This window comes from Ictalurus furcatus, chromosome 9 (genome assembly GCF_023375685.1).
Source record: "Ictalurus furcatus strain D&B chromosome 9, Billie_1.0, whole genome shotgun sequence".
NCBI classification, from domain to species: Eukaryota; Metazoa; Chordata; class Actinopteri; order Siluriformes; family Ictaluridae; genus Ictalurus; species Ictalurus furcatus.
The window spans coordinates 3,019,590-3,046,463 of record NC_071263.1 but is presented as its reverse complement, the minus strand read 5'-3'; the positions used below and the strand labels follow the sequence as shown (position 1 = coordinate 3,046,463).

Genomic DNA, 26,874 nt, shown 5'->3' with positions numbered 1-26,874 from the left:
ACTGAAATGATTCATTCATTTAAATAGTTTGTATGATGAACACACGTCGAAAAGCACTTTGGATTCGCTCAAACAAGCAGACAACGAGACACACAATCATTTGCTTCATGACAAGCCACAAAAGAAATAGTAAACTATTTTATTGAGATAAATTGTTTTTTTTTTTTTTTTTTTTTTTTTCTCTATGTACAATTAATATGATGAGCAATATAATGGGTTATATTATAATAATAGTAATAGCAGTAAGTAAATAAATAAATAAATAAAAATCAAATAATTGTTTACATAAATACATTTTGCTTTTCTTAATTCCCTTCTTTTTTTTTAAATTATATATAATTACAAGTGTTTGATGATTTCCCGATGTAAGGAAATAAAAACCAGATGCGGAGGACTTTCGGCGCTGTATCATCAGTGAAACTGAAGAATCCGATTACACGGCGGTGTTCGTGATTGGCAGGGAGGACGGATCGCCGTGCCTAAATGACCTCTAGGTGTCAGTGTGGTTCGTATCTAGAACGCTTAAGGGTTCTCCAGCTTGTCCCTCCTCCACGTAGAACTCATCTAGGAACCGTCGAAGAACCGTTTCTGTTCTAAGAGTGTATCGGCGTATAAAGATCCTACTCTCCTCGCGGAAATTTCTAGAATTTTGCTTCTCCTAGACGTCTTAACAAACTACAGTCCCACCAAGAACTTCTGTTATTCCATCATTCAGCAAAAACGAAACGCCGAACGACGGCTAACGCTTTCCACGAAGGCCATACGTACGCGTATACAGTATGACTGACCTATGAATACATTCGTAACACGTTACACTTCATGACACGCATCACAGGGCGTTATACACACTGTTTTATATGGAAAGGCATACGTTTATAATAGCAGTGTTTATAATGTATTAAAAATGCATCATAAGGAGTGATTATAACACATTATATCACCATGTGTGCTAAAGAAATTCAGCTTTAGTTTGTTTAGCGAATGTTTAGTCAGAGATGATTTGATTGATTATACACTGACCGCCATGTGATGTTATAGCCTAAGTATAATAAGCTATAACGTGTATATATCTGTGAGATATAATGGAAACAAAAATGTTTATTACATCAATTTCTACGCTGCAGCTCTATATCAATTTTCAGCATTAATTTCGATTTTTTTTTTAAAAAAAAGAACTCTTTGGTATAATTCATTTAAAGGGATTATAATGTGTTATAAACTACTACTGACATTATGCCGACGATTCATAATGCGTAACGAGGACGGCTATAAAGCATAATGTATTTTCATCAGTCCTTATATTATGACGATGTGTATAATGATGTACAGTATGAATGTGCTATAAATACCGTATGAAATATGACCTTCATAGGAAGTGCTAGACGATGTATATTATTATTATTAATTATGATATTTTAAATCATTCATGAATATTTAAAAAAAAACAGTCGTGATTGTACAGGGATCCCAGCTTTAGTGAGTACACCTTGTATCCGAAGCACGTCCTATTCCCGACAAACTACAGCATGCATTATTGGTGTCCTGCAATCTCCTTGGGTATCTTTGCACACTAACCTATTGCAGTGCATCGTGGGATTTCGAGAGTACGCCGAATAGTCACACGAGCGAGCGATAAACCTGAAGGGGAATTATTTCCTAGCTACGTCCACCACACCGAGCCGCCGTTTCAGCCGCCATTTGCCTTGAAATCTTCCCAGTTCGCTTCAAAATGAGCTACGACGATCGGCTCGAACGATTCCTCGGACGTGCGCGATCCGACGTTCCTTCAGTTCCGCGCTCACAACTTTACTTCCTGCCTGTAATTTGTTCCCCCTTTCGCACAAATTACGCGCTTTCATCTTATCCTTAAATATACGTGAACTCTCGTGATCATCACGCGTTACGAAGAAAAATCTATTACAAAGAAAAATAAAGCAGGGAAGGAAGGAGCCGAGATCGTCTGCGCCTCCGTCGAGTGTACGTAGCTAGTACAGTTAGCTTGCTTTGCTAATCTGACAAAGAAGCTAGCACGTAGCCTAAGAGATTCGATTTTCACACCGATTAGTGCGTTTATTTATTTTGCGTTTATCTAGTTCACTTTAGAAACGGTCTATAGCGAATAGCGTTTCTCATCTGAGCTAAAAAAAAACAACAACAACAACAAAAAAAACAATTACCGGACAGGCCACGCCCACAAGAGACAAATTACATGCAATGTAAGAGACTTGCTAGTGTGAACGTAGGATATCTAGGGCACTAGATACCGTATATAGATATAGTTAGCAAAGCAAATTCCAAGATAAGACACCCCCAACGTTACTTTTGCTTTCTTTCATGGGATTAAAGTCTTTATTAAGGTTAATGTCAGATCCCACTATTAATGGCATTTTTTATTTGCACTGAAGCATGGTACCAGTATCATCCGACAGTTACGTTTCTGATAACTGATGAAATAACATTTCCTGATAAAACGTTCTTGGCTAAACAAGGACTCTTACATTTGCTACCATTTCGTAGAGGTCATTTTTTTTTTTTTTTTTTTTTGATGAAGGTGAATTAAGAAGTGTATTAACAGATGAAGGCTTTGCTGGGGAAGTGTAGTGTGGAAATGTAGCGTAGCGCTCACGGCGACGCTCACACCTTGTTCTGCCGGATGATGTCAGTGGACACGCTGTTGAACTTGCTAGCGCGAGTGGTCATGCCCAAGTACTGCTTTAGGAACTCGCTGAAGCGTTTCTGATTGTTCCACTTGCGGGACGACTTGCGGACGCCTATGAATCCGCCGTATCTCTTCTGCATAGACCGGCCGGGGTCCATGAACTTCCTGTAGCCGTACTTGCTTTTCAGGAACCCTCCGAAACGTTTGGTGAGGTTCACTGGTTCGCCTTCTTGGTCGCTTTTTATCTCCCAGTCCGCAGCGTCGTGTTCTTCCTGCTCATACTGAGGCTGGACGGCCGTGCTAAACTGGGAGATTTGGTTCTCTTGGTTGAGTTCGTCCAAACCCAGAGCTCTTGCCACGTGGTCGAACCTTTGCAGGGTTCCAGAATAGGTCAGAGCTCCGTCAGATTGACCCATCGGCAGGACGGTTTCCACTTCCTCCTCGGCTCTTTTCGGCATCGGGTTTCCTACGGACAGGGACGCCAGGGGTTCTTCCTCCAAGGCGGTCTGACACCTCTCCCACGTGAGGCCCGGATAAACCGCGCCGTGACATTCCACCGTACAGACCTGAGATCGTACAAGGACGAGCAAAACGTGAGGCAAGATTTATCTTTGTTTTTGTTTAACCCTGGTTCCACATTTTAGCACAAAAAACGCCTTGTATAAAAAGGCCAGCGTGCCAGTTCCTCCCTGTATGAAGCTAATAAAGATGGAAATGTGAAGGAGTTAAGCGTTAAGTCACGACGCATCAAATGGTGCGTTAAGAAAGTGGACAAATTGGGAAAACCCCATTCTCGTTTCTCGTTCCAGAGGAATTAATTAGCTGACATAAATTAAAAGGAGTCGTGAAGAGAAAAAAGAAAAAAGGAAATGCCACGATTCTGTTCATTCAAGCCGCAAAGTTATAAAGAACGGCCCGAGGAGGTTCCCCCAAACACCAAACCGGGACAGCTAGACTCCATCAGTTTCCGCCACCAGCCGCGCCAGATGATGTTGTTGTGTTTTCCATTTAATTATGTGCAGAGTTAATTAAATCACCACAGCTGCTTTAGACTCAAAAAAACAAATTAGTGCTTCCAACCCCTCGAACGCTTCCGATCAACATCGGGAAACATGGAGATGGAGAGATCCGGAAGGAAAACGCATCCGAAATAAGGAATACGATATGCAGTCTAATTAAATATCTACATCGTGGTTAACGTCTAACGCGTGTACTATCGGTTGAGCTGAGTGCAAAAGTTTGTGCACCCTTACCTTTGTATTTTAAAAAAAAAAGAAGATATTTCTGAATGCCATGTAAACGTGGATTTGTATTTCCACTTGAAATACAAATGACGCCTTCTTGTAAATTAACTACATAATGCGAACATCCTATCCTGAATGAGACAGACGTGGATAGACGTGTTTTGGTAGATGTAAAGTGCAAAATGAAAGTTTCCTTCGGAAAACATTTGCACTGAACTGCCTAGAAATCCAAGTCATATTCTCGCAAGGGTGCACAGTGTAAAATGATAGCGACGTATCAAAGGAGCCAGCTGTAGTTCCAGAAAAGGAACAAGACTGAGATGTTTTGTCTGGGGGGGCGGGGCTTATTTCTGGGCTGTAAAAACAGAGGCACACGAGAAACTTCTATGACACAGCGATCTTGAAAATCACAGTTTTACCGTTAAAATGAAATGATCATCACAGGTCTGGAAACACTTTTAAACATTACACACGGCACCTTTAATAGACATGAAGTGTATGGTTCTCACCAGTGTGTCAAAGCCGTGGTCTTTGGGAAGGATTTGGCTGCAGGTGAGACAGTCTGTCTGACAGTCGCTGCGTCCGAGGACAAACAGTCCCATCAGCAGGAGAGTCCATAATGGCGTCTTCATTATACACTGATTGTAGTGATGGCTGAAATTCTGCACAGCGAGAGAGAGAGAGAGAGAGAGAGAGAGAGAGAGAGAGAAAGGGCAAAGACGATGATTTCTTCCATCATTCTAATTAATATGACTGAATGAAGAAGAAAGCCAAAAGAAAACAGCACACCAGCGAATGATTAGAGCAGCATTTGACATCTTCGGTGCTTAATTGGCTCCATTGTGGAACAAATTTCAGTGGGGGGAAAAAAAAACCAGTGAATGTCTGAGCAGATTAGAACCATCGACCTTACGTTACGACGAGAAAGATACGCTTGTGCGTGTGACAAACTCCGCATCTGGCGAGTACTTCATTAGCAAAACTCATCATCGTCTCTAATTGAAGCTTGAATTTCGCTGGCGGTCTAATGAGACGCGAATGGAAAAGAGAAGGAAGGGGAGAAGGGGCTCGGATTGACAGCCGTAGCACGGTGCAAAGTCACTACCAAGAGAAAAGACAAACGCAAAGAACATCTAAAAGATAAAAGAAGAAGAAATAGGACTGATAATAGATCGACGTGTTGACAGGTTTTCCATTTGCTTCGACAAACAGACCCTTCGCGAGGACTTTGAGGTCGGCCTGACGCCGAGGCAGCGCTGAAAATTCCAGTTTAAAAAAAAAACAAACCACGATGTAGCGTCGACGTGTGAATCGTTACGGCCCGGGAGATGTTCACCAGCCAGCGCAGATCCCAAAGAGAAATCAGGGTGAGAAATTACAGGGTGGATAAAATAAATGATGGACACGATATCTATAAATGTGAAAAAAGATTATATTGAAACATCAATATACATCACGCACTGAGAGCTACAGGTCTCATACCACTGCTGGGAAAAAAAAAACCCCAATAGAAACCCTCATAGAATTTGTAATGGTTTTAATGGAAACTGTAATGGGTCTCGCTACTGGTAATTTGTTGCCTTCTATTAGTGGCACTTTGGTTACATCTAATAGATGCAATTAAGGATCAATAATGGTTTTAATGGTTAGTTGATGGATTGTAATGGTAATTGTAGTGGAAACCATTAGAATTTCTGTGTTGGTTTCTATTGTTTGGGGGGGGGCGGGGGCGGGGGCTGTTCAGCAGAGATGAGTCATTGATTATATGATTATCTACCTGTTCACACTGGTGTAGATGCACTGCCTCTAAGTCTTTAGAGATAAAATATCATCTCGGAGCAAAGTGTAAATAGACCGGACAGGTGTCCAGACTTGTTCTCAAAAATTGTTTATCCATCCCGCATTTCATCATTCCTTCCATTCGGAATAAACGAGTAGAAACACTGGAACACCATGAAGAAAACATTCTGCTCTGGAGCTTTAAAATAGGAGCGTAAACACTGTTATAGTAAAATAATCAACAACGGAGCGGTGTGATGAAGTGGAGTTGATTATTTACCTGTAAGAGCACGCCGTGAGTTGTTTTACTTACTTTCACTCGTTTTCCTTTTTCTTTCTTTCCTTCTTTTCTATATGATCTATATTTCTGTTTTCAGTCTTTCTTCTGTTTTCTCTTTTGACTCATTTTCACGCTTTCCTTTTTCTTTCTTTCTCTGTATACATTCCCTCTTTCGTTATTTCCTTCTTTCTTTTCTATATCGTCTATATATTTCTCACGCCCCGAGTCGTTCCACAGCAGCAATCTGCCAAGGATTACAATTTTTATTGATTAAAAAACAGCATACTTATAGACTATTACGCACTGACAACTGGGCTCCGAAAAAAAAAAAAAAAAAAAAAGAATTAAAAATGAAAAAGTGATGTCGTTTTTAAGCGTTTCTCTCATTTTAGAGGTTTTTGGAGACTGCGAAATAGAGCTGGGTGAGAGCTTAATTAAGATCGTGAGGTGAATGCTGCTGTAAATCATGGCTCATTTCACCGGTTCACTTGATAATCAGTGATAAATGCCAGGGGATTCTCAAACACACGCAAATGGGGACGTTGAAAATAGTTTCACAGCAGTAATTATTACCGACGTTGTGGTTTGAGTCGGGAATCCTAAACGCGGCGAGTCGCACACCTGTAGAAGTGATGCCACAAACGAGAGTGAATATAAACGTGCGTAGTTTATGAAATCATCAATGCCCCGACATTGTGGCCGTCCTCAACGGTTATCCGTTGAATTATTCCAAAAGTCACGTGATCACGTTCATCAAGCGAACGATAAGGACAGCGAACCTTTAGAGAAACCCGCCATATTTGATTCTGCAACCTCTGTGCAAATTCTGTGTCTTGGCATAAGCAACCATAAATGTTATCACACCCACACACTCGCACAAAAAAAAAAACCTAACAATTTTAACGACGCTTGCTCACGATGCTAATTCTAATCATTCAGATTGATGTTTAGGACAAATTTGTCAGTGCTTAGCTAGCTTAGCTAGTCAATTCACAATGTTTTCCATTTGGAACAAAGATTTTCTCAGGATTTAACAAAAAATAATAAGACTGATTAGTTATAAATCTGTTACATTAGAGAATGACAGTATGGTACTTTTACGGAAACTTCTAGCCACACAAGCTGAGTGCTAAGCTAGCTAGTTAGGTAACTTAGCTAATATTAGCGATTGAACAAAATGGTGGTTGTAATGCCAACGTTATACACTGAGAAAATCGTGATGTAAATCAAGTTACAAGTGGTAAATATGAGCTAGTTTACAAGCTAGCCGGTTAGCTGTGTAAGATAACAGGAGAACATGGGTTTATGGTTTATTTTTTTTCTCCCCCCGATTTGCTTATTTATGTATTTGGGTATATTTTAAGAACTTAGATGCTAAGATGCTAACATTTCCCACAGATGCTAAATATCTAAGTTTCTGTCCATGTTAGCAATTTTTAATGATGTAATAAATGTACATAGGTTATTTTTAATAGTTAAAAGTCCTTGATCCTCGATGCGACACTTCCGTCTGTCCAGCTCGAGCCCAACTGCACAAACGATTATAAGAAAAGTGAAGAAGTAATCAGTGGAGGTTTGTGTCCATCGATAGACTCTGTTCTTTTACCGCTTGATTTAAGATCAGCGTTAGAGCCGGTGTAAACATGCTGAAAGCATGCGATCGATGAAGCGACCAAAATCATTGTAGGTCATTCTGAAGCGTAATGAGGTTTGCAGGTTCTGAGAGACACGTACCAAGTGGATCGTTCTGGGAGCCGGTGAGAAAAGTCCATTATTAGGAGGTCTGATTTACTGGCTGGATTCATCATCATCATCATCATCATCATCGTCATCGTCATCACCTCATTGTGTGGTCCAAGGTCACATGTAGCACACGTCAATACACACGCTAGCATGACACGCGAAACAGTCTCAGTAGAACTCTATACGGTTCTAACCTTTTATACTGAGAAGCTTTACCGAACTGTAATAAGGTGGAAGATAAAACTTCAGCGCACGGTGATGCAGAAAGCTGGAGACGATCTGAAACGGAGTCTGATTTCATTATTTATAACGCTGTTTACGTTCCGAGTGAAGGAATCTGCTTTGGTGGGCTTTGGTGCACTCCACATGGATTTTCAATGAAAAAAATGCATTTTTTTAAACTTAGATACATGGATGAATGGGAGAATTGAAAAGAAAGGAATAGAGAGAGAGATTGAAAGAGAGACGGAAGGAAAGTGAGAGACAGAGAGAGAGAGGGAGATTTGCTACAAAGAAAGAAAGAAACAAGAAAAGTTTGCGTCCCCTATGAATTTTGAATGAAATAGGGAAATATATTTCTGCTTAGACAGATAGATCAACTTCATCGATCCCAAAGAGAAAATCTGGACTGTTGTACAATTCACCTAAAAATCTCTCTATATAATTAATCATTCCAAGATGTAAAATGTGGACGCAACAGAACAACAATCCAAAACGGAAGAGGAACAAATGTTAAGCGGAGAGGATTCAAGCGCGGCTCAGAGGAGTCACTTGATATCCCCTTTGTCCTGGGGTGTACAAACTTTTGCACTCAACTGCAGTAATACAAATGCAAATCAGTTACGGACAATGAACGAACATGAATCACTGTTATATCATGAAATGCAAACTGCAACAAGTAAAGTGTCTCGGTGCAAAAGTTTGTACACCCTTAAGGACAAAAAAAGAACAGAAAAAACCCTGAAAAGGACAAATTTCAGATTGTTAGCATTTAATTATGAACTAATTACGCTGAATTAATATATTCTTAGTATATATTTTCAGGTGGCTTCTAACTTTTTCAAACACAGCAAGCATCAATTAATACGCATAAGGTTTAATGCACATTTAGCTAGATTTTTATCTTACTAACGTTTAGGCAGTTCAGACCTCATTTATTTCACATATTTATTAACGTTAAAGCATGGGAATATTGTTTAATCACATTTGAGTTGTATTTTATGGTTACTATGCACACACACACACACACACACACATATTCAGGAGTGCACCTTACAGCACCAAGGAGTTAAGGAATGAAGTACAAACGACAGTCAGTACAATGTGATGTGCCAGTATTTGATATCTACAAGCCTTTCCACGGATAATCTTCACATCTCTCCATAGCTGGGTTCGGCTTTCTGGATGGAATGAACATGAATCTGCCCGAGGTTGGTGAAGATCATTGCTAAATCTGTGCTTTTTTATTTATTTATTTATTTTTATCACCAGTGCCAAGACCATCTTATTAACCCTCAAGTGAAATTCCAGAGAGTGAACAATGTGTTATAGAAAACATTGCTACTGTAGGTCCTAAAAACTGTTGCCCTTTGTTTAAAATGTATTAAAAGAAAGTGAAATAAAATAAAACGTAATTAAAAACAAAAGAGAGCAGTTTAGTTTGAAATTGAACTAACGTTTCTAGCAGCTGTTTAAGGTTCATTCGTTACGTCCCAGGTTTGTGATCCTTCGTCTGCAACGACTGACAGAAAACCGTATAGGAAGGAGTGAATGATTAAGTCACACGTGTGCGTAGTCCCTTAAAAACATCACGTGACTAGTTCCTTTCCTTTAACGATCAAAGCCTTAATTCAACACTTCAGCGAAGATAAGCCTTTAAGCTGAAGTGCCCTGGGGTTTTTAATGACGATAACGATCGCGCGCTCGGAGTACTTGCGTTGATCTCAGTACGAATCAGTCGATCAAATAATAATAATAAGAAGAATAATAATAATAAGGGGATTGTGGCTGTTATATGGATGAATAGAAAAGAAATGAGACATGTTTGCTGAAACCCTACACAGGACCAGGTATTAAAAATGTTCCATTGAATCTTATTCTAATGGAGTAAGTGATGCTTAATCAAACTGTTAGTTAGTATTAAAACATTGCATATAAATATTACAAGTGAAATGGTAATCCTTTTTATATTTATATCTGGTGAAATATGTAATAATGAATAGCCTTTAAAAATAAAACCAGGGGTAAAGGAGGTGCTGGACGTACCTGTGCTGAGGGCAGACGTGTACCTGTCCTGAGAAATGAAAAAGCGTCTGTAGTGTCCTGTTCTCTGCTCCTGTTAGGATGTGAGAGGACACTGTTGCTCGGCTGTCTTTATAGCGACACGCCCCTCTCTGTGCACCAACCCCTGAACCCTCCCTTCCTCCCTCCATCCATCCATCCATCCTTCTTGTCTCCTTCTTATCTTAACAACTTACTCCTGGAGGAAAAAACAACAACAGCAGTACAGCCTCTAACGTCGTGAAGTGAACGAGTAAACAACGTCCTCGATTGTATCAGGGAGGATGTCCTCCTACGCCATGTGTCACAGGCACAAATCAGGGGGCTGTAAAAACAATGCAGGCATTCGATTTAAAAATAGTTTGAGCCACAACGTTCTGGGAACGTCACTCACACGACTTCCCCGGGTCAAGAAGGAGGAGAAACGTTGCAGCAGCGTTGCAGGAGCGCTGATCGATGGTTTTCAGCACGAGACCTCTTGAGAGAGTGACTGTTACCAGATGTGATGAGGAAAGAAATAACGAAAGAATAGAGAAGGAATGTGTGAAGAGAAATAAAGATAGTAAAAGAAGGATAGAAAGAAAGGAATTAAAGACGGGGAGGAGACGACAGAATGGAGAGGAACGTAAAAAAAAAAAGGAAAGCGGAAGAGAAGAGAAATATGTATAAATAATATAGAAAAGAAAGAAAGAAAGAAAGAGGGAATGTGTACAGAGAAAGAAAGAAAGAAAGAAAGAAAGGAAAAAAGACTCAAACTAAGTAAAAAGAGAAAACAGAAGAGAAGAAAGGCTGAAAAGAGAAATATATAGATAATATAGAAAAGAAAGAAAGAAGGAATGTGTACAGAGAAAGAAAGAAAGAAAGAGGAAAGAGTAAAAATAAGTAAAAAGAGAAGTCAGAAGAAAGACTGAAAACAGAAATATAGATACTATAGAAAAGAAAGAAATAAAGAAAGAAGAAATGTGTACAGAGAAAGAAAGAAAGAAAGAAAGAAAAAGAGTACAAAAGTAAAAAGAGAAAACTGAAGAGAAGAAAGACTGAAAAGAGAAACATATAGATAATATAGATAAGAAAGAAAGAGAGAAAGAAAGAGGGAAAGAAAGAGTAAAACGAGTAAAAAAAAAAGTAAAAAGAGAACACATAAGAGAGACTGAAAAGAGAAATATAAAGATAATTATATAGAAAAGACAAAGGAAGAAAGAAAGAATGAATGAAAAAAGGCTGTATTGCATTCAGAAACTGAGATACAAACTTTGAACACAATATTTGTCTATATTTTGTTGTGTGTCCTGGGGGTGTACAAACTTTTGCATTTATTTCCCACCAGAGCTTGTGATTGTTTTCTGAATTCTACACTCACTGTGTCATTTCAATGCTCTCTCTCTCTCTCTCTCTCTCTCTGTGTGTGTGTGTGTGTGTGTGTGTGTGTGGGTCAGAAACGGGCAGATGGTATCTGAGCTGTTTAGTATTTGAGCTTCCGTTTTTACCCTCTCTCTCTCTGTATGAAATGCATTTTCCAAAACAAAGCGAGTTGTGAAAGAGAAGCTGAGAGAGAAGGAACGAGGATGTCTCTTCCCTCCCACACACTCCTGCAGTTTCACCACCTACTGACGGAAGCTTGGTGGGAATTTCTTTTTCTTTTTTAACAAATGATATAAGATCTTCCGTTTAAACCTGTTCCCAAAAAAGTCTTTTTTGTTTCCTGGTTCCTGATAACTAATCAGTGTGTAACAGTGTTGCACCATATCACGATGACAACAGCACAGAGAGAATGCTGCAACACACAACCCAGAGAACATATCCTATATGGATTACACACACACACACACACACACTGGAGCAGCAATACATTCATAGCACTACTGACTATGGTGTGTGTGTGTGTGCGTGTGTAAGCGCATTTTCTGTCCAAATAGAAAGAAAGATGTTAGAGGTACATACTATAAGATGTGCTTACTTTATCTAGCTAGCTAGCTTCATATATTATACGATATATTGATATATTTAAATCTCATTACAGTGCAGTAATTCTACTCTATAGGTTTATAATGTGCTAAATGAACAGGATATCCCAGAAAAGTTGTCTTTTTGAGTGCACTCACTAAACTACGCTCACTCAGAATCTGGAAACTGCTGAATTAGCTTAACTAGCTGTCCTTGAGAGAGAAGCTATAAACTAAGAGCTACTTCAAGGCCGTTTTTTCAAACCATAACGGCGATGTTTCAGTCCTACATGCCAGCAGAAATGTGTCTGACCCCCATTAGCTCCTGTCCTCTCCGCCCATCACCTCAGCGACAGTCCTTACTCCGTCACGGCCGCAAAGGGACCTCCGAGCAGCGTCCGCAAATCCTCTATCTTTAGCATACAAGGTCCCATAATCAATCATCAAACGCTGATACGGTTTCTAACTCCTAGGCTGATACGCTTCTAAAATGAAGTGTTCTGAAATATCCTGTTAACTTAGCACAGTATAAACATGTGCAGTAGAACTGATGCACTATAATGCTATTTAAATATATCAATATATAATACATGAAGCTAGCTCGCTAGGTAATGAAAGCACTTACCCCAGTTAATGTACCTCATCCAGTCTAGCTGCTTAATGTTAGCACTGAACAGTAACGCATAAACAATTCCTCACAGAAATCCTGTCAGGTGAGCTCAGCTTAGCTGGCTAATGCTGACTAGCTCATTAGATAAGAATATTGGCAAACATAAAGACCATAAACATTCACTAGTTGGAAAGTTACATCCTCACAGAAATCCTGTCAGCTTAGATCATGTTAGCTAGCTGGCTAATGAAGCACTTAGCTCATATTAGATCAAAAACAGTAACGATTATGGATGTTACGTCCTCACAGAAATCGTCACGCTAGCTCATGTTAAGTAGCTGGCTAATACATAAGCAGTTAGCTCATCTTATCTAGTGTTTTTAATCCTATATTCTTTCCCCCCTCCCCCAAAATGGTTGTGACAACATATTCCCCAGTCATGTACGCATAAAAGGTTTTACAGAAATATTAAAGGAGATAAAAATTGTCCGTAAGGGTTTTCATTACATCGAATGTGTAGTGCCGCCACCTCAAGGTTTGGCATTCTGAGATGCTTTTCTGCTCGACTCGGTTGTAAAGAGCCTTCAAGCAAGCTCGAACCAGTCTGGCCTTGAACGTATATCAAAGGTAAATCATATGCTGTGCTAACACTCAGGGTCAATAATAATAATAATAATAATAATAATAATAATAATATGTTCCACCTGATATCGATTTATTTAGTCCTCATTATTAATGAGATTAAACCCAGTTCTCTGAAGTCGACTCAGCTGACCTTAATGCCTACATTTAACTTGTAGGAAACGTGTCCTTCTGCATGTACCGCGTGTGTGTGTGTGTGTGAGCACAACGCTTTCAGACTCCATTAGAGATTTCTGCTCCGAGTTGACACAAGGCTGCGGACGAAGTGCTATAAGTGATGCTTATTTGTGCGATAACTCTGCACCCCTTTTTTTTTTTCAACACCACTGCTGCACTGTCTAAACACTGTAATCAGTTCAGTCAGCGCACACTTCGCCTTCCTGTGATGAAAAACCTTTCAGGCATCGAAGCCTTTAATGTGGCGTGTATGAATGTTGTTATGGCAGGACGGCTTCAACCTGACACCGGCTTAATTGCGTATCGCTCATGTAGCAGGAGGCATGTTGAATACGGTGTTGGATTTCTCGGTTTCCGAATCCTGACCAACCAGGGGATTAGTACGAAAATGATTCGACATTAATGAGAAATTGCGTGGATCTTAATTTCCTGTAATCAAATAATCAGACTTATTCATGGCTCATGTGGCAAGATGATAACATTTCCATGTAAACTCCGAAATTGAGAAAAGCGTACATGTTTCGTGTTTAATAAACAACAAGCATCATCACAACAAATACACACCTATACGAACGTACCTTTTTGTTACACTGATGTTTTAAAAGTGCATCATGGATAGGTTTTCATCAACAGACAATGAGATATTGACAGTGTTTTATCCACAGGAGCGACTGATCACATGATCGCATCTTCGTTGAGGATGATAATGTGGCAATACGTTTAATCTTTTAAAATATAAATAGTAGATGCTTTTTTTTGTGTTAAAGAAGATGCATCTTCCTCCGGTGCACGCGTCAGTTTCATAATCACCCGCGTATCAACTGGTTAAAAATAGAGAATTGCGACTGAATGTTTTTCTGACTTTCGTAGTTTTAACTTTCGTCAAAAATGAAATGTAAATAAATTTGAAAAAAATCATTCCTTCTGGCCATTTCAGGAATTGTTTCATCGCTGAAAGGATGTTAATTGCATTACTTTACTTTGTTCTTTAAATTAGGAGAGTCCTCACGTAATCAACGCGCCCCCCCCGTCCCCTGTCCCCCGTAGCTGATTAGCTAAACCTTCCTCATTAACGTCCGCAAAACTTCTTTGTGACTGGACGTAGCCTTTGCACTGCAGCAGTGTGAAAGGCTTCTGGGACCCATCAACGAGCTCAGTCTAACGTCTACGTCAGTTTGGGAAGAGTTATAATGAGATGCTCTCTATTTTTAGAAGGTCTCCCAAATCGTGTGTCCGGGGTGAACGTGTGCGCTGCGCTGTCATCTTCTGACGTCCCGATCTGCAATTCAGGACGTCCTAGAATAGTGTCTCGGTGACGTATGCTTCAGTGAGTTGATGATTGCCTAGGTGTGTGTGTGTGTGTGTGTGTGTGTGTGTGAGAGAGAGAGAGAGAGAGAGACAGACGAATGTGTCCTACAGTAAATTCACATGCAAAGCAGAACTATTCTGAAACCAAAGGCTCCTGGGTCACAAGAAAAAATTATTACTTTTCTATTTTGAGTTAATACACAGCTCAGAGGCATTCAATCAGCCGTTTTGCTCTGGGATCATTCTGTTCATTGTCTATCTGCATGTATATATATATATATATATTCATCACCTCCTAGTGCTTCATTAGTGGATGCTTTCCTCTTTTATAAATGGAATATTTATTTAATCTTTTGTCATTTATCGATGCGTTTGTTTTAATGATCAGTTACACCCGGCCTAATGACGCTTTACCCCGAACTGAATGAATTCCTCGATGAGTTTACTGATTGGGGGGCGAGAAAAACAATCCTTTATTGCTTCTTCCCATCATTTATTTATTTCTTCTCCCAGCTCCAAGCAACAGCGCCATATTGTTGTTGTTGTTGTTGTTGTTGTTATTATTGTAGGAAATATTTGCCTGTTATTAGTTTCGGATGTTATCTTTAAGCAAATCCACTCGGAACGACTTGCATATCCATTTTTACAATTAACGTGATCATTAACGCTGTCCAAGAATGATTTTATAATGAAATTCCGAGTTTTTACTTTTTTGGATTACCCACAATGCCATGCTGATGGATAGCGCATGCAGTGGGATTAAACCCTCACTTCGTCTCTACCTAAAGACTGAAACGCGGTGGCGCTTTAACGTCTCTCCAGCTCTCTCATCTCCTCATCCGTGCACTCTGCTCAAACAGATCAGCTTCCGAAAGTTTCAGCACCATCACCGCATCTCGTGGATCTCTAACTAGCCGAGCCGAGTCTCGACTGCGGCGTATAGGCGCGTTGCGTTCTGGGACGTTGGATTTCTCGTTAATATGACGTTGCACGAAAACGGTGAGTGAGAAACAGCGAGGAACCTTATTAAAAAAGCCTTATCGTTTTTTTTTTTCTCCTATTAAACGCCATTGTGACCACGCTAGCAATAAGATCAGCGGGACACACTACCGCTAACTTCTCACTGGAACAATGAAAACACAGCCCCAGCCATCAGATTTGCACCAGAATCGCTAAACACATCAGGAATATTTCAGAATAAACATATGTAATGTTTCAGAGCGCAGGCGTCGCGCCCATAGCAGCAGTGAGTGCGATTTAAAGCTCATTGAACGCAGTATGGACTCGTGGTTTGATTGGTAAACCTGGAGAGTAACGAGAAGACGTACGTGTCATGTTTATGCAGCCTGTAGGACCTTTCGGTGCGGTCACTCTGTACTTATTAGAGAGCGAAGGCGTGGGATCTGTCATGGGAGGTCCATAAAATGAATGCACCGCGACCCTTGGTGGAAAAGGAACTCACAAAAATAGATGGAAAATGTCTGAGGGAGGCAGGAGGAGGCAGGGACAGTAACCTTTCTGCCGTATTTATTGGGATGAGTGACACACTCGAGCGGCTCTTGAATGAATGCCGTCTGTAGAGATTAATCCTCTGAGAGACTTGCCCTTTTCCCGAGACCAGCTGAAACAAACAAACAAATAAATAAATAAATGAAACATCTCTTCTGGCCAGTGAAATAAATGTGCAAGAGAGAGAGAGAGAGAGACAGAGAGAGAGAGAGAGAGAGAGAGAGAGAGAGTCTTTTCTCTTTTCTCCACTTCACCTCACTATTGATGAGAGATTGATTTCCTCAAGGGTTCTTTTAACGTTTAAATGTTCTACATGAAACCTTTTGTAAAAGGGAAAGCCTCTGTTTACTCTGTTTACACATGGAGAGGCTGCGGAGGAATGGAAGAATGTAAAAGAGTCAAAAGAAAGAAAAAAAAAGAAGCGAAAAGTATGAGAAAAGAAAGAAGAAAAAATGAGGCAAAAGAAAAAATAAAGAAAGACAGCAAGAACAAAAAGGTAAGCAGAAAGAAAGGACCCAAAAGAAAGAAAGAAAGAAAGAAAGAAGAAAAAAGTAAGAGGAACGAAAGGAAGAAGTACAAAAGAGTTGAATGAAAGAAAGAAAGAAAGAATTCTTTGCTGAAAAAAATCATGACAGAAAAGTTGTAGCGAAAGGAAGAACATAAACGAATGAAAGTAATAAGCGAACAAACGAAAGAAAAATAGACAGACAGATAGAAAGAAAAAAACAAGTAACCGAAAAGAAAGAAGGAAAGAATGAACAAAGAAGTAAGAGAAAAGAAAGAATAAAAAAAAAGTTGAAAGAAAGAAAGTCTTTGCTTGAAAAGTCGACAGAAAAGTTGTAAAGAAACAAAAGAACGTAGAATAGTCGAAAGGAAGAATGAAAGAAATAAACAAACAAAAAGGAAGGAAGAAAGAAATGCATTTCTTGAAGCGTATACTCTGCATGCACAAAGCAGCATTTGAAAGAAAAAAAGAACTCTTAGTTGAAATAGTCATCAGAAAGAAAGAACGAACAAATAAATAAATAAATAAATAAATAAATAAATAAAAAAAGACAGACAGATAGAAAGACAAAAAACAATTAACCGAAAAGAAAGAAAGAATGAAAGAACAAAAAAAAATGAAGAAAGAAAAGTAAGAGAAAAGAAAGAAGAAAGAACATAAACGCTTCAAAAGAAAGAATGAAAGAAACAAACGAAAGAAAGAAAGAAATTTGTAATGAATGAGGTGAGAATGATTGATTTGTACCTGAGAGAGAAAAAAGCACCGTTAATCTGTACACTCGTTTATGTGTAAAAGGAAATGAATGACGTCTGAGACGTCCGAGTGGTTAAACTGCTTGAAAAACCTGATCTCGTGACAAAAAAAAAGAAAAAGCATGAATTTAAACAACCAACAGACAGATTTGATCTTTCTTTGGAATTTAATACAAATGAAGACGGTATAAAACCTACAAACTCTCATTTCACTTCAACCCAAAACCTTTTATACAAATAATACTTTTAATATCAGATTTAGTCATGATAATTGTTCGAAGTGAAAGATTAGGCGTGTTGTATATTATATGATATGATATGAAAATACGGCTTGCTTTAAATCGTGTGTGAATAACCGACGGTGGTTGAACTCACAGCTTCTCCACGTGTCCAGACGACGTTTAACACAAAGCACAGTGACGCACATGCATTAAAAAGTATTCATGCACCGGGGTGAAAGTTTTGGAAACGTAATTAACGCCATCTTTATCGGTGTTATTGTGTTCACTGGAGGTTTCTGACGCTCGGTGGTTTCAGGCTCGTCCTCCTGCCAGTTAATTATTTAATCAGCTTTGGAGGCCACGCGGTGCGGGCGTGGAGGGGACGCTTCTCCCACGCTGCCTCGCTGCCTCGCTCCACTGCGCTTCAAGCAATTCCTCTTCCCGAAATTACACCTAAATTGCACTCGGCTTTTGGGCCAGATAACACCGAAGACCTTAAAGGAGAGGATTTTCTTCTATCCCTGCGTTAGGGAGGAAGTAGAGAGGGAATTTCACAGTTGGTCAGACATCACCGAAATGCAGGGTAAGCTCTGGGGGGGGGGTTTTAGTGAGCAAATACGGCGGGATATAAAAAGTTTACGCACCCCTGTTAAAATGGCAGGGTTTTGTGATCTAAAAATATGAAACCGAGATCAATCGTATCAGATCTTTTCCACCGTCAGTGTTAAGCAAACGTGTGATTTTTTAAAGAAGTTGAAAGAAAAAACACCCCCCCCCTCTGTTTGCAGGGTTCTACAAAGAACCTTTCAGACTTCACACAGAGGGACAAGACAAAAAGTGCGAAAGAAAGAAAGAAAGAAAGAAAGAAAGAAAAAAGAACAGAAAAGAAGGAAAGAACAAGAAAGAAAGAAAGAAACAAACTAAGAGAAAACTGAAAGAAAGAACAGAGAAAGAAAGAGAAAGAAAGAAAGAAGGAAAGAACAGAAAAGTAGGAATGAACAAGAAAGAAAGTAAGAAAGAAAGAAAGAAACAAATAAACAAACTAAGAAAAATGAAAGAAAGAACAGATAAAGAAAGAAAGAAAGAACAGGAAAGAACAAGAAAGAAACAAACAAACTAAGAGAAAAATGAAAGAAAGAACAGAGAGAGAAAGAAAGAAAAGGAAAGAACAAGAAAGAAACAAGCAAACTAAGAAAAATGAAAGAAAGAACAGAGAGAGAAAGAAAGAAAGAAAGAAAGAAAGAAGGAAAGAACAGAAAAGTAGGAATGAACAAGAAAGAAAGAAAGAAAGAAAGAAACAAACAAATAAACAAACTAAGAGAAAAATGAAAGAAAGAACAGAGAGAGAGAGAGAGAAAGAAAGAACAGAAAAGAAGGAAAGAACAAGAAAGAAACAAACAAACTAAGAGAAAAATGAAAGAAAGAACAGAGAGAGAAAGAAAGAGAGAAAGAAAGAAAGAAAGAAGGAAAGAACAGAAAAGTAGGAATGAACAAGAAAGAAAGAAAGAAAGAAACAAACAAATAAACTAAGAAAAATGAAAGAAAGAACAGAGAGAGAAAGAAAGAAAGAACAGGAAAGAACAAGAAAGAAACAAACAAACTAAGAGAAAAATGAAAGAAAGAACAGAGAGAGAAAGAAAGAAAGAAAGAAGGAAGGAAAGAACAGAAAAGTAGGAATGAACAAGAAAGAAACAAACAAACAAACAAATAAAGGAAAAATGAAAGAACAGAGAAAGAAAGGTTGAAAGAACGAACAAAGGAATGAAAGAAAAAACAAACACAAACAAACAAACAAAGAGGAAAATTAAAGAAAGAACAGAGAAAGAAAGAAAGAACAGAAAAGGAGGAAAGGAACAAGAAAGAAAGAAAGAAAGAAAGAAAGAAAGAAACAAACTAAGAGAAAAATTAAAGAAAGAAAGAAAGAAGCAGAGAACAGAAAAGTAGGAAAGAACTAGAAAGAAAGGTTGAAAGAAAGAACGAAGGAAGGAAAGAAAAACAAACAAACAAACAAACAAACAAAGAGGAAAATTAAAGAAAGAACAGAGACAGAAAGAAAGAAAGAAAAATACATGATGTAAAAAATATGGGGGAAAACAATAGGACATTCTTTTGACAAGAGTCAAAAGAAAGAATGAAGAAAGAAATTAAAATGGCATGAGTTCATGTGGAATAAAACATGCTGATGAAACACATGCAATCAAATCTGTTAATGCTCCTGAAGGATAAAAAACAATCCTTTAAACTGTCACATTTCCAACTTTTCTCTCTCGTCTACCTTTTAAAAGAAACACCTCCATCTGGATTCTGAAACCAACAAAGTATTCAAAGATGAAAAAATAAAACCCGCTAATTTTCTTCAAACATTCAAACCACGAGTTCAGGGTCAATAAATTCCTTACAGAATTCCCTGATTGGATTGGCGAGGCTGAGCACCTGCAGGAACAGATAAGCTGCTTATCTCTGAGCACCCAGTGTTTTCCAGCTCATTTCGCACCGGGGGCCCATTCTCCGACGATCAGAGAGAAGACAAACACCTAAATGCGAGCGTAATTGCACTTTCACTGTCATAATTACGCCATCACAAAGCTGTGAAAAGTAGCAGCATTATCATTAGCGTCGAATGTCGCGCAGATGTTGATGGAAAACCACACGGCATGCTGACGGAGGGAGCCAGAGGCGGCAGGATGTGTGCGCCAAGGGTTTTTACTGGGGAACATCCAAGAACACGCAGCAGGGCTCGAGACACAGTTTAGGGGAAGAAATTATGGAATCATAAGAGTGAGGGGGAAAAAAAAAAAAAAGAAAAAAAAAACCCCCAGGTAAACACTGAAACATAATGAAATGGATGAAAAGGAGGATTTGAACTGCAGGCAATGTGATTTTATAAAGAGAGAACAGAACATGGAGGATACACACTCAGAGCATGATTACACCTTTAAAACACACACGTGGAGCTCATGATGGTGGCGATGATGATGACGATGATGATAATGACACACACGGAACACAGTGTGAGTAAGGAATATCGGAAAAATGAGCTACAGTGGATCTGAAAAGTCTGTGGAATGCGGCTTTGTTCGGAATGATCCAATCATGTCCAATCTCACGTTCAGAAGTAATTATCATACAGCTGTCATTAATGCAATTATTCCGATTAACCCCAAGTAAAGACAGTGAAGCGCGGTGGTGGCAGCATCATGCTTTCGAGCTGCTTTTCTTCAGCCAGATCTAGGGTTCTTATCAAGGTGGAGGGAATCACGGAGAGCTACAGATACCATTCGATTTTAGTGCAGAACCTTCAGGTGTCTGCTAGTAAGCTGAAGATGAAAAGGAATTTCTCCTTTCAGCACGAGAACGACCCAAAGCACACATCCAGATCAACAATGGAACGGCTCAACCAAAAGAAGATTGATGTTTTTGAATGACCGAGCCCGAGCCCAAATCTGTGGGGAGACCTGAAGCGGGCTGCGCACTGGAGATACCCTCAGGATCCGATGGACGTAGAATGTTTCTGCAAGAAAGAGTGGGGAAAATATTGCCAAGGCACGATGTGTCACGCTGATTACACCCAAAAAGACTGGTGTAATAACATCAAACGCTGCTTTAACAAAGTATTCGTTTAGTCTCGTTTTTTTCCTAGTTTTCTTTGAATGTTTCTGATTGATTTTTAATCAGAAATGTATTTGTATACGTATGGGGCGCACGGGGGCTTAGCGGTTAGCACGTTCACCTCACACCTCCAGGGGTGTATAGACTTCTTCTATAGATTTAAGGTCAGTATTATAACAGTGATCATGACACTGCAGTACAGCCGGATAGGGATACGACAGGGTTATGTCAGGTTTATTACAGGGCCGCGTTCTAAATTGTTCCTAATTTCAGGATGTTTGGGAGGTGAAAGCACAGACACTTTCCAGAATATTACTACGCATGCAAGCAGCATAAAGAAAAAAGAGAAAAAGAAAGAAAGAAAGAAAGAAGGAAAGAAAGAAAAAGAACAGGAAAACAAAATGAAAGAAAAGAGAAGAGAAGAAAGATTGTAAAAAAAAAAAGAAAAAAAAAAGAAGAAGCAATAGAAAAGAAAGAAAGAAAGAGTGCGAGAGAAAGGGAGATAAATGAAGAGAAAGAGGAAAAAGCAGCAGAAAAAGGGAGAAAGGAAGTTCACAGTGTGCTGAACTGCTGGAGCGGAGCGAATTCTAGAAAACGGAAGAAAAGAAGGAGAAGAATTCAAAAAGAGAAAAAGAAGAAGACGAATTAGAAGAAGACTGGAGTCTTGCTGGAATAAGCGTATATCATGTTAACGTTGACGTTTTTGTGTTTTTATCAACGTGACACAACGAGTCAGAAAATGGGTGTGTATGCAGATCCGTCTCTTATCGGCGATTAGCTGTGATTTGCTTATGCAGCTTTTAATGAGGAGTCAATTAGCGACTATAATAACCAATAAAGAGCAGAAATTCTCTGCAGGAGGCACAGCGGGGTTCAGATGAGAGAACCGGCGGGACGGACGTATAGATATAGTGTTATTCCTGTAACACAAGATAAATAAATAAATAAATAAATAAGTTATTACTGTGTATCGCTGTTATTATTCGTCCCGACTTTCGCATCTGCGACGAGCACTGGCGTATTCATCTGAAGCGCCTAATGTTCTTCTTACAAATGAAGTCTTGAAGATTCTACCCAGAGTTTCTACGGCAACGCACGAATTGGTTACGCGAAACCGAATTTTAACGTTGTTGACGTTCGTGGAGACCGAATATATCAGGACAGATATAGAGAAAAGAAAGGAACATAAAAAAGTAAGAAAGAATCGAAAGGAGGGGAGGTGAGCGTTAAAAAGAAAGAAAGGAAGAAAGAAAACAGAAACGTCTCGGACTCGGAAGTTAACCGTTACTACGACAGCGCACAAAGTGTTCTGTGTCAGCGAAAACTATATGTTATTTGATTTCTGTTCTTTGATAGAAAGCGTCATGCTACACTCTTACGAGCGCTCAGCTTAATCAAAACAAAGGCTAGGAGAAAAAGAATCCCTAGCGTTTCCATGGTAACAGCTCATTCACAAGGGCTCCACGTAAACGTTTTGAATTTTTTTTTTTTTAAATCGTGTGTAGTTTTCGATATGCTGACGATGTTTATTTAACGTTTGTGGAAGGGGTCTCCAGTCTCAGCGGCGTTATTAACGTCAAGACCGAGAAGAAGAAAAAGAGGCCGGTGAGGGAATGGAGAAGAAGTATGACGTGTCGTTCTTTAAATGGAACGGTTGGAAAAGAATAAAAATGGCCTTGGTGTAAGAGGAATAAAACCCTTCAGGGAACACTTCAGGCGTTGATTATTTTCTAGAACAGAACGACATGGAGTGTTTTATCGGACTGGATTCTGGAAAGTCGCTCATGATTAAACCGTGACATATGGCGAATAAACGTAAGGAAAAGTTCAAAGGCATAGTAAAGACGTAATGTTTTGATTACATCATTGTTTTTGAAGCAGCATGTGCAACAGGTCTGACTCCAGACGGCTGATTGATACACACCCCTCCACCCAGCGTGAGTCACCACCCAGCATGCATCTCTCCCTACAGACCCTCTCACAGACTGCTCGCATCTTCTGTGGAGGCCCCCCGTCTGCGCAACGTCACCAGTAAATCACGGAAAAGATGTTTTCTTCCTTTTTTTTTTTCTTTTTTTTTTTAAAATTTCCTGCTTTTTCACTTAGCTTGTGCTGAAATGATAACATATACTTTATTCTCAGTTTTTAACTTTAAAAATAGCAAAAGCACAAAGTCGTATATATTCCATGGGTTCAGCAATGTTTTGCCCGTTCAACTTGAAATTTCAACCTGTCAACTTGGGGTCGTTTTCTGGCGTCAAACCAACATGGCCGCTCACACTGTGAGCAGTGTAAAATCCCCGTCCTCTACTTTAACATGAGTTTATAACAGTATCGGCTTTAGTTTCGTTAATATAATGGAGAGGTGTTGTTGTTGTGCAGCAATTTCAGTCCAAAATGTTGCCTGAATGTTTGAAGGTCACTATAGTACAACCGACCCAGTAGTCACCCCAGCCTTTAACTGTAAAAAAGAGGTTAGAGTAACTTTTTATGAGCTTTATGTGCTCTGACATAGCAAACACGCGCTTTCATGCAGGAGTCCGCGTTTTTATTATTATTTTTCCACTTGTCGAACGTCACGAAACGATGTTATTACCACTTGCAAATGACCACTTACACATTACAAGGTCATGAGTTGCCATGACAAGCTCGTATCGAGTTGTACAGCAAGGTCATGACATCTGTTAAAGGTGTCATTTCACACCATAATGACTGTCCGTGAAGTGTCACTCGTCGTCTATATGTCTTTTAAGTCCACTGAGATAACGTCCCGAAACTGATGCGCATTAGAAATAAACGGACGTATTATGCGTCTTCGTTACTGAATTAGCGTATGTATTCAGATTTTATTTAGCTAACTTCCTTGTCAAAATGCCACCGTTATAAGATAGCCGCTACGGTTATGTCTCAGAGGATACGTCTTACTCGGTCCTTGTGTTAATCTTTTCCACACACCGTCATCAAGAAATCATTACCTTCCTTGTAAAACCCGTTTTACAACAGATGGGGTAAATGTATCGCGTTAATCAATAAGACCGTGACCCATGAGGCGTGCGGAGTGAGCGCTCTTGTGTCTGGTGTGTAATGTTCTACCAAATATATATAAACCCACGTCATGTTTAAGTGTGATGAAGATGTCATGCGTTTCTTTCACGTGACCCGCTCGTACAGAGCAGAGCAGAGCTTACTGTATGGTGTGACGTCACCCCGGTATGGTTGAGGGGTCTGTCAGATCACACGCTGCCAAACTCACCAGTGCACACAATGTTATACGTGCGGAGTTACCCACTGACTGAGTCGCGGCTTGGAGTCTTAGATCACATGCATTCAGCCGTGATTAATAACATCTTCTTCTTCTGATTTGTCTTATTTTGAAATCCTTGCTTGAGTTTAAAGTGTCACTTAAATCAAAATGGGTGTTTTAGAGCTTTTCGTTCCTGTCCCTTACTGTTATGGACACAATTACAACTTCGACATGGGCAACATTGTGATGGTAGACGACTGGGTCAGAGCATTTCCAATACAGCAGGTCTTGTGGGGTGTTCCCAGTATGCAGTGGTTAGTACCTACCAAAAGTGGTCCAAGGAAGGACAAGCGGTGTACCGGCGACAGGGTCATGGGCGCCCAAGGCTCACTGATGTGCGTGGGGAGCAAAGGCGAGCCCGTCTGGTCCGATCTCACTGAAGCTCTACTGTAGCACTGTAGGGTCAGAGCTGTTTTGGCAGCACAAGCATGACCTATACAATATTAGGCAGGTGGTTTTAATATTATGGCTGATGGGTGTTTAGCCAAAAGTGCTGCTTTGTTTACTGCTGATGCTGTAAGCAGCCGTTTTGATTTGACACCATTTGCAGAACTTGGGTTGAGGGGGCGTTTTTGTTGTTTTATCCTGGTCATGACTCGCGAGTTAGTCAAATGCAGCATAATCGTGTGCTAATGTCGGTCCAATTCAATTCCTCTACAAACTATACAGTATGTAACATACAGTCTACACCTCAACAAGGGGCGGGTCTTGCTCTACATGAGCAGTTTGTTAACTCTTTTGCAGCAACAGCAGCTGAAACCCCTCCCCCCCAAAAATTCTCTCACTATTCTCCATATTTAGCTACTTTTCTAAGCAATTGTCATGTTTGTATTGTCAAGTGGATGGATCTCGAATACTACTGGCTGTCAGACATTTCTACACACAGCCCCTCTGATTTCCTGTTTCAAAAGGAAATACGTCAAAATACAGAATCAAATCACGTCTCCGAAGCCATTTCAGGAAGAGACGAACGTCAGAGACACTTCGAATGCCCTTCGGCAATGCCACGCTGAGATATTAAGAGAAGCAAACTTTTTCAATTATATTTCGGAGTGGAGTTCCTGCACTTTGATTGACACTCACTTCATAACCTCTTCGCTTCGTTCTAATTTGCCCTTGGATATTCAAATTTAAAATTACCTTGATTGCACTTTGCCTATAGTAATTGACAAGGACAAGAATTTCATTTGCTGGATACTTATAACCTTCGTCGTGTGTTTTTATTCCAGGGTCTCCAGGATTCACAAACCTTTATAAGGTTGAATATTTCAGCGAACCATCCTGGTGTCTCCAGCGTCGGTGCTTCAGGACAGGTCTTTTCACGCCTTCTCGCTGGGCTAAGCGCTGGTTTTAAGGCTCCTCTCCTAATTATCGAAGATCCTTACATTTAATTAGCAGGCATGAGCAAAGATTCGTTACGCTACCCCCTGCGTGGAAAGAAGGAGAGCAGAGAGCTTCTCTCAGTGTGTGTGTGTGTGTGTGTGTGTGTGTGTGCGAGTGACGCACGAGCAGGCAGCTGAATCAATGAGACGTCAGTGATGTCTTATCATCGTCTGGTGCAGCTTGACTCCGGTTTGTCTCCCGCTGGTAGAGGTCTTGGAGGATCCTTCATGTCCGTAAATCTTTCAGTGTAAATGACACTAAAGCGTATACTGGAAATAACTTTGCTTCAATATAGTGTTTCAAAAAGCATTTATATGTGACAGGATGGACAGTCAGTAAGACATCAGAATCCCTGAACACACACACTCCTTTCGAAGACCAAACACTTTCCTTTTGAAGCTCGGCACTGAGAAACTTTAGGATTTAGCGATGTAGCATGTCTAACATGTCCAGTAAATTTCATCATGGACACAAACTTAATCACGTGACAGAAACATTCCTGCTGTGAAAAAAAGTCCTTACCAAAAATCCTGTCAGGTTCATTCATGTTAGCGATCTGGCTAATGCTAGCAAGGAATATTTTTTTTTTTGCAAAATAATCCCCTCATAAATCCTGTCAGGATTGCTCATGCTAACGAGCTGGTTAATGTTAGCACTTTCACATTAAATCACTTAAAAATCCTGTCAAGTTAGCTGACGTTAGCTAGCTGGGTAATGCAATCACTGAATATTGGTAGAATTTTAATTAAAAAATCCTCACAGATATCCTGACAGGTTAGCTAATCCTAGTTAGTATTTTGAATCCTAGGCTAATGTTAGCACTGAATATTATTAGACTTTAGTAAAATCTTCTCAGAAATCTTCTCAGGTTAGTTCTTCCTAGCTAGTTGACTAATGTAAGTAGATAGCCTATCTGAACGTTGTCG

At 39.7% G+C, this 26,874-nt stretch overlaps 1 protein-coding gene across 1 annotated transcript; it reads right to left on the bottom strand.

The window, feature by feature from the left end:
• Nucleotides 1–314: 314 nt before the first annotated feature.
• Nucleotides 315–11,576, bottom strand: pnoca (prepronociceptin a). The gene is made up of 3 exons (XM_053632349.1): nt 9,971–11,576; nt 4,413–4,565; nt 315–3,225 (listed from the first exon to the last, which is right to left on the bottom strand). Exons 2-3 carry the CDS (start codon nt 4,533–4,535, stop codon nt 2,635–2,637), a joined length of 714 nt encoding a protein of 237 aa, XP_053488324.1. The 5' UTR covers nt 4,536–4,565; nt 9,971–11,576; the 3' UTR covers nt 315–2,634.
• Nucleotides 11,577–26,874: the final 15,298 nt, after the last annotated feature.

Bases quoted from the DNA above. Each gene is read 5' to 3' on its own strand.
- pnoca (XM_053632349.1), bottom strand. From the start codon at position 4,535: ATGAAGACGCCATTATGGACTCTCCTGCTGATGGGACTGTTTGTCCTC. The intron at 3,226-4,412 runs GTGAGAACCATA...GTACGATCTCAG, and splicing joins ACCACGGCTTTGACACACTG to GTCTGTACGGTGGAATGTCA.